This window comes from Panicum virgatum, chromosome 5N (genome assembly GCF_016808335.1).
Source record: "Panicum virgatum strain AP13 chromosome 5N, P.virgatum_v5, whole genome shotgun sequence".
Classification (NCBI taxonomy): Eukaryota; Viridiplantae; Streptophyta; class Magnoliopsida; order Poales; family Poaceae; genus Panicum; species Panicum virgatum.
This window is the reverse complement of record NC_053149.1, coordinates 67,235,395-67,243,924: the sequence shown is the minus strand read 5'-3', so window position 1 is coordinate 67,243,924 and position 8,530 is coordinate 67,235,395. Positions and strand designations below refer to the sequence as shown.

At 48.7% G+C, this 8,530-nt stretch overlaps 1 protein-coding gene across 1 annotated transcript; it reads left to right on the top strand.

The window, feature by feature from the left end:
• Nucleotides 1-6,931: 6,931 nt before the first annotated feature.
• Nucleotides 6,932-8,439, top strand: LOC120675091 (phospholipase A1 EG1, chloroplastic/mitochondrial-like). The gene has a single exon (XM_039956181.1). It carries the CDS (start codon nt 6,932-6,934, stop codon nt 8,231-8,233), a length of 1,302 nt encoding a protein of 433 aa, XP_039812115.1. The 3' UTR covers nt 8,234-8,439.
• Nucleotides 8,440-8,530: the final 91 nt, after the last annotated feature.

Below are 8,530 nucleotides of genomic sequence, written 5' to 3'. Positions count from 1 at the left end.
CGCCGTGCTCTGTTTCTTCCGCCACCACCGTGGGGCGCGCGGGCGGGAGCCGGCTGCCCCCAAATCCGGAGCTCTTTCCCCACCATGCGTCTCTCTCCCCGGCCACTGCTGCCGCCTAGTCGAAGAGGCTGAGGGTCTACTCGTCGCCTGCCGACGGCGCGGGGAGCGGCATGCGAGTCGGGACCCACAACGGCAGCTTCCACTGCGATGAGGCGCTCGGGTGTTTCCTTATCCACCTCACTTCCCAGTTCGCCGGCGCCGACGTCATCCGCACCCGCGACTCCCAGGTCCCTACCTCGCTTCCCTACCGTTTTTTCCTTAAATAATTTTGGGTTGTTGAGGACTGGAGAAGTGAAGGTTGTTTGTGTCTGGACTCTTGCTGCTGGCTTATAGGTTAGTGTGCGGAGACTTTACCGACCGTGGGAGCCGCCGTGGGGCGCAGGCATGCCGGCCGCCGCCGGCCGCCGCAGCGGGAGCCGGCCTTGGGTGTTTTTTCTTCTTTTTTGAATTTTTTCTGAAATAGAGATGTATGTGGGATTGTATTGAATGTATCAATCTTGTAATCGATTCTTTGAATGATTTGTGAGATTTATGGAATCTGTATCGGTCGATTTAATATTTTGTGGTTGATTCTTGGAATGATTGTTGGCATAAGAACGGGAGAGGATAACAAGAACGGGAGAGGATAACAAGGAACGGGAGAGATGCGAGCAAACGGGCACCGGAGCCGTTGGTACCGGTTGGTAACAAACCGGTACCAAAAAGACCTTAGGCACCGGGTGATTTACCCGGTGTTCTAGACGGTCACATTGGTTCCGGTTTCGGGGTACCGGTTGCAAAACCGGTACCTAAGCACATTTTTAACCGGCACCGACGGCTCTTTTTCTAGTAGTGTGTAGAGATGTATAAGTTCATGAAATGAGTTGTTGTATATCGTCAGTAACTCTATCTTACTATTACTAATTGGAGGCTCCTTTAAAGTCTCCACATGAAGCCACCTAGGATCCTAGGTGGACACTCTAAAAAAATAGAGAAATTCTATAAATTCTTACAAAAATCAGAAACATCTAGTCATCAGTCTAACAACTCTAATTATAATAGCCATCGGATCTATTATCTTTCCTTATAAATTATCCACCTCTGTCATTATGAAAATAGACTAAAGTAACCCCCTAAATATGTATCTAAATTACCCACCTATGCCATTATAAAAAAAATATAAAGTAACCCCCTAATATTCGTATAAATTACCCACCTGTGCTATTATAATACAAATAGCCCCCTAAATTTGTATATAAATTATCTAATTATATCATTATTAGAAGTTAAATTACTCCTAAATCTGAATTTAAATTATATAATTATAATATTAAAGTATCAATATAAAAATCTAAATTACAATTTCTATCATTACTAATATTATCGTTTATATAAAAATACTACACACGATGTGTCACCATGTGTTTATGTATGATGGAAGAGATAAGACTACCAATTCACAAACAAATAGTTCAATTAAATATATATCGAATACATGTGGAGGTGGGATGCAAAATGAAATCTATTGTAACTAAATAATGATAAATATTTAATTAATAAAAAAGAGCTTGAGATACATAATTATAATTACTCATTCTTGTATTAATTTTAATTAGCCCGTGCGGGAGCACGGGTTGATAGACTAGTGCTATTAACTAGTGTGGAGTGCATATTGATATAGATGATATGGCACGTACAACAGGTTGAAGACGACGACTCCTTTTAATTTTAACCTGGCTTGACTGTGTGATGGTGTAGAGACAGTCAGCTAGCGCTAACATATTTATCTCACTGCGTAGTACGTTGCAGTAACTTGCAAGCATGCTGCCTATTGTAAAGTATGCCCGTGGTGCACATACATTCAACGAGCTAGCTAGCAGCACCACATTGGTCAAGCAGATACTATAATCTCTGATTACTTACTTTTCAGTTAAGGTACGTGCTACAGCCAGTTTCTTGCTAGAATGTGTCTCCTTTTCTTGCTGGTTTGGTGAGTCAAGCAACCGGCAGGAAAGTGGATCGGAGGAATCATCCGGATCCCCCGAGAAGAAACTGGCCACTGAAGACAAGAGGACCGACTGGACAAGCAAAGCGAGAGCATGCAGCAGTGGTAGCTAGCACAGTGGGCAACAGAGGACGCTTGCTCAATTAGTGCTGTTCCCATGCCAACAAACGAGGGCCACAGAAGCGGTTTCCTCCTAAACGGAGCGCGACGTCACCCTGCTCGTGCTCCTCTCCCAGGCTGTGTTTAGTTATAAAATTTCTCTCCCAAAACATCACTATTCACATATCACATCAATTTTTTGTCTCATGCATGGAGTATTAAATGTAGGTAAATAAAAAAACTAATTGCATAGTTTTGATGTACACGACGAGACGATTCTTTTGAGCCTAGTTAGGTCATAGTAGGACAACAATTATCACAAACAAACAAAAAATACTACAATGTGCTACAGTGTCCGATGCGATTTTTTTACCACTATTTTACGGATCTAAATACATTCAGGGACCAGTGTATGGAATGTTCAGTGCCGACCCGTACAGAGAGAGAGAGGAAAACGTCAACGCCTTGATGGCCGATGCGTACAGCGCAACTGCAGCAGCGGCGAGCTGGACGTGTGGACGCCTGCCGTGTAACAGCGTGGAGCAAGCGCCCAAGCCAACACTCGAGCTGCATGCCTCCGCTTCTTTATTAGGGGGCGTTTAGTTCCCAAAAATTTTCACCCAAAAATTTTCACCTCCGTGTACTCCCTGTCTCGAGCCCGGTCAACCGTCCCACAGTCGTTCGGTTGCCGCTAATTATCCGCGGGATTGCCTCTGATAAAACACACACCTGTATATGTATAGGATTCAAATTCAAATTGACCCAAATTTTGAAACAGTAAAATTCGTGTCCCGAACCTAGAGGTGTTAATTAGTGACCCTTATGTACCCTTGTAACCCTAGTTCAAAGTATAAAATTTTGTACTATTTTTTTAAAATGAAATCTAACTTTGAAGTAGTACAAACGTTTGAACTAAATAGGGTTGAAGGAGCACCAAATTGTCACCAATTAACACCTCGACTTTTTTACAAAATCGATACACTGTTGGGTGAAGTTTCGTTTTCAAAAAAAATTTACAAACCGCACCTGAGAATCTTCACGGCTCTGATGGCGTTGGCATGTGTTGGATCCAGGCATCGCCCAATTTAATGGCCGAAAACAAAAACACTATGCGCAGCACAGACGGGGGCCGTTGGTTGGCCCTCCCTCCCCGGATTATAAAGCGACGGCGGCATCCAGCGGCGCTAAACGTCCCCGGCCAGACCCCTCATAATTGCGGGCGCCTGGGCCTGAGCTTTTCCACGTCACCCTCTAAAGACCTGGCGTCCCCAAAACCAAAAGGGGGCTCGCGCCCGGCGTGGGACGGCCACGTCGCCTCCCGGCGGCCGCGTCGTGGGCGGCGCGGCCTGGGTTCCGCCACGTCGGCGCCTGGCGGGAGGTCGGACGGACGGACGGACGGGCGGCCGAGGCCGACCTGCTTGCCCAACCAGCCCCCTTAATGGCCCGCTGATGGGCGTCAGTTGGCTCAACTTTTCGGCATAAATATCTGCTGCTAAAGAGTAGGGGTTACTGATGTTGTACGTATGGGCCGATGGTACTACCACAGATCATACCCTTCTTTGATTTCTGATCAAGGTACCAATCTCTTTCAGTTTCAGGGTGTCCGTCCATACTGTGCCGGCCTGCCAGGAACCAATACTACAGAGCTGGCAATTCTTCTTCTTCTTCTTCAGATAAAAAAACAGAATCAGTTCTTACTTTCTCGATAATTAGGTGCTGAAAGCCCGTGTTACACTGACCTTTTGGCATTTGGGATCTGTTGATCTGAACGAAAGGGGAGATGAAGTACTGCCATGGTTCTATTCTTGATGTTGAATGACGGTTGTGGTCATTTTCAGCTGAGAGTGTTGAGACAACCCGTTTGTGTTACTGTCGGTTACTGTCAAGTTCTCTGAAACTGATGGATTGCTGTTATTTCTCATAATGCACCAATTACTCTGTTAGTAACCCAATCGATATTTTCTGACCGCGTCCGAAATCCAAACTGCAGTAGCCATTTTATCAGAACCTGACAGTACAGACCCGGCTGGCAGGCAGGTTGTAGCCCTGGCGAATCCCACAGCCTGTGTTTAGATCCGTAAAATAGTGGTAAAAAGGGTTATATCGGACACCGAGATACACTGTAGTACTTTTCGTTTGTTTGTGGTAATTGTTGCCCTACCATGACCTAATTAGGCTCAAAAGATTCGTTTCATCGTGTACATCAAAACTATGCAATTAGTATTTTTATTTATCTACATTTAATACTCCATGCATGAGGTAAAAGATTTGATGTGATAGGTGAATAGTGAAGTTTGGAGAGAGAAATTTTGGAAGGTTGTGTTTATATCCGCAAAAAACGGGTAGAAAAAATCGCATCGGTCACTGTAGCATACTGTAGCACTTTTCGTTTGTTTATGGTAAATATTATTCTATTATAGCCTAACTAGGCTCAAAAGATTCGTCTCGCAACGTACATCAAAACTATGCAATTAGTTTTTTATTTACCTACATTTAATACTCCATGCATGAGTTATTTACTATATTTAATATTTCGATGTGATAGAAAATTTGGAAAATTTGGAGGAATGGGAGAGAAGTGAACACAGCCACAGTTTCAGAATGCTCCTCCCGTCCTCCGAACGAAGCATCACCTGTTCATTGAACGTCCATGATCATCGTACCAAGAACAGAACAAAAAAAAGGCGGCCTTTTGGCATTGGGAATTGCTCTGGCTGTGTTCACTTATCCAAACTCTTCCAAACTTTTCAAACTTTCCATCACATCGAAATCACATTAAAATATTAAATATAGCAAATGACTCATGCATAGAGTACTAAATATAGGTAAATAAAAAAACTAATTACATAGTTTTGATGTACGTTGCGAGACGAATCTTTTGAGCCTAATTAGCCTATAATAGGACAATATTTACCACAAACAAACGAAAAGTGCTACAATATGATACAATGTCCGATGTGATCTTTTCTACCAGACTTTCGCGGATCTAAACACACCCTGGCTGTGTTTAGATGAGGTGAAAAGGGGGAGAAAAAGTCGCATCAGTCACTGTAGCACACTGTAGCACTTTTCGTTTGTTTGTGGTAAATATTGTCCTACCATGACCTAACTAGGCTCAAAAGATTCGTCTCGCAACGTACATCAAAACTATGCAATTAGTTTTTTTATTTAACTACATTTAGTACTCCATGCATGGATTATTTGTGATATTTAATGTTTCGATGTGATAGGAGATGTGATGGATGTGATGGAAAGTTTGGAAATTTGGTGGGAACTAAACACACCCCCTCTATCTTCTTGCAGAATTCCTGTCCTCGACTGTGTTTAGTTCCGCGAAAAATTCTCAAAATTTTTTACTGACGCACATCACATCGAATCTTACGATACATGCATGGAGTATTAAATGAAGTTAAAAAAATATAACTAATTGCACAGTTTGGTTGTAAATGACGAGACGAATCTTTTGAGACTAATTACTCCATGGTTGAATAATTGTTGCCAAATAAAACCGAAATGTGCTATAATAACTTTTTCGCGAACTAAACACACGGTGAGGATACGTGCTCGTAGAGAAAGGAGAACGAAATCCGTGGCTCCATCAGCTCGGTACCTGTTGTAGCAGACCAGCTTGCACATATTCTTGTTTAGTTGCAAAGTTTAAAATTCCAAAAAAAAACTGGTACTTGCATGGAGACTTAAATCTAGACGAAATAAAAAAACGCATTGCACAGTTTGTCTGTAAATCGCGAGACGAATCTGAAAAACCAAATTAGGCCGTAATTAGAAGCTAAATTACTACAGTAATGCTACAGTAAATGACATCTAATGATGAATTAATTAAACTTATTAGATTCGTCTCGAGATTTACAGACGAATTCTGTAATTTATTTTTGATTATTTTATATTTAGTACTTTAAATGTAGAAAAATATTTTTTAAAAAAATTTACACAGCGCAACTAAACAAAGCCGCACAGCATAGCATAGGCTTGCAGAGCTATCCCTGCTCTGCTCCCCTTGCGGTTACCAGCAGTACAGGATCCAGCAATCCTGAGATTCCATCCCCCCTGGTCTGACCCTAGTCACGACATCTGACTCTGACCATCCCCGCCCGCGACGAAGAATCCAGCAGACCAGCACAATCTCACCTCACGACCAAACCCAACCAACCCCCCAAAAAGATCTCAAGAATTCAGGCCGCGCAATTTATCCATCCGTCTCCCGGTCAATCTCTTGCCAAACCTGTGTGTTCTTCACCCTGCTTTTCTTTTCCTCCCTGGCCTTTTGCGTTCCCGATGAACAACATCATCGCAGCACTTTCTGGCCTCTCTCCTCCAGCAATCCAAATCCCAGTGGATTACTCCTCCTAATCGCAGATTACCAGTCCTTGTTCTGCATATCCAGTCGCCATTATGTCAGAGGGTGGCAGCTTGGCGAGGGCAGGTCGCCGTGCTGCCGCTGCCCCCCCCAGCATCAGCAGCGGCAAGTTATTGCCAAAAGCGCGCGCGGCCGCAGCTTCCATCCGAGTCCGCAGCTCGGCCCGGCTCACCTTCCCCTGTAGTAGCAGCGACACTGGCGGATTGGGACATGCGTGCAAGCCACCGCAAGTGAAATTCGCGCCTTCTTTATAAAGCCCCGCCCCCGCGCGCCACCATGCAGCACACTCTTCCATCATTTTCTCCTCATCGCCGTCCATCTATGGTCTTCGCGTTCCCACCGCCTGCCCAGCGCGCCTAGGTTGCTAGCTCATGGCATTGGCAGCAGCCGCGACCACCACCAGAGCAGCAGCAATGGCGGCGGCGGCGGTCCATCGGCAATGCGGCGGCGTATCGGCCACGCGCGCGCAGCAGCGGGTCCGGTGCCGCGCGGCGGGTGGCAGCGTCGCCGCGGCGTCGGCGGCGGCGTGCGCGCCGGTGGAGGCGGGGCTGCTGCGCGGGCCGGCGCGGAGGAGCGTGGCGGGCATGTGGCGGCAGGTGCAGGGGTGCGACGACTGGGAAGGCCTGCTGGAGCCCGACGGCGTGCACCCGGTGCTGCGGGCCGAGGTGGCGCGCTACGGCGAGCTGGTGGACGCCTGCTACAAGGCGTTCGACCTCGACCCGGCGTCGCGGCGGTACCTCAACTGCAAGTACGGCCGGGAGCGGTTGCTGGAGGAGGTGGGCATGCCCGGCGCCGGGTACGAGATCACGCGCTACGTCTACGCGGCGCCCGACGTGACCGTGCCCACCATGGAGCCGTCCACCAGCGGCCGCGGCCGGTGGATCGGCTACGTCGCCGTGTCCACCGACGAGATGACCCGGCGGCTGGGCCGGCGGGACGTGCTCGTCTCGTTCCGCGGCACGGTCACCCCCGCCGAGTGGGTGGCCAACCTCATGAGCTCGCTGGAGCCGGCGCGCCTCGACCCCTGCGACCCGTGCCCGGACGTCAAGGTCGAGTCGGGCTTCCTCAGCCTCTACACCTCGGCGGACAAGACCTGCCGCTTCGGCGGCGCGGGGAGCTGCCGGGAGCAGCTCCTCCGCGAGGTGCCCCGCCTCATCGACACGTGCGCCAAGGGCCGGCCCGGCGAGGCCGTCAGCGTCACTCTGGCCGGCCACAGCATGGGCAGCGCGCTGGCGCTGCTCCTGGCGTACGACCTCACCGAGCTGGGCCTCAACCGCGGCGCCCCCGTGACGGTGTTCTCCTTCGGCGGGCCCAGGGTCGGGAACGCCGCGTTCAAGGCCCGGTGCGACGAGCTGGGCGTCAAGGCGCTGCGCGTGGCCAACGTCCACGACCCCATCACCAAGCTCCCGGGCATCTTCCTGAACGAGGCCACCGCGGGGGTGCTCCGCCCGTGGCGCGCCTCCTGCTACACCCACGTCGGCGTGGAGCTCCCGCTCGACTTCATCAGGGTCGGCGACCTCGCCAGCGTCCACGACCTCGGCACCTACGTCGCATTGCTCAAGAGCGGCGGCGACAAGCAGGCCGCCGCGCCACCCGACGGCGGCGTGCTGGCCAAGGTGATGGAGTTCGTGGGGCGGCGGCGCGCGGGCGCCGTGCCGTGGCAGGACGCCGCCCTGCAGATGGGCGGCCTGGTGCAGACCCTGGGGCTGATTTGACTTGACCAACGGACCCTTTAGTTTTTGGAGGATTTCAGGTGGTTTTTTAGCCGATTTCTTCTGTATAGATCGATCGATCGATTAGCGTAACCTGGTCGTCGTAGAAGCACGATCAAAAGGGAATTCTTTGTTCGTTTCGTTTTTTTGTTGGCACATACACCGTGTACAGCTACACAGCCAGTGACCTTGTATATAACTGAAGCAAGGCTTGCTCAAAACAGAGTGGACAACCACACAACAGAACCCATCTGATCAGTTCAATTACTCATCCAGGAGAGCAAACCCCTACTCATGCTT

Bases quoted from the DNA above. Each gene is read 5' to 3' on its own strand.
- LOC120675091 (XM_039956181.1), top strand. From the start codon at position 6,932: ATGGCGGCGGCGGCGGTCCATCGGCAATGCGGCGGCGTATCGGCCACG.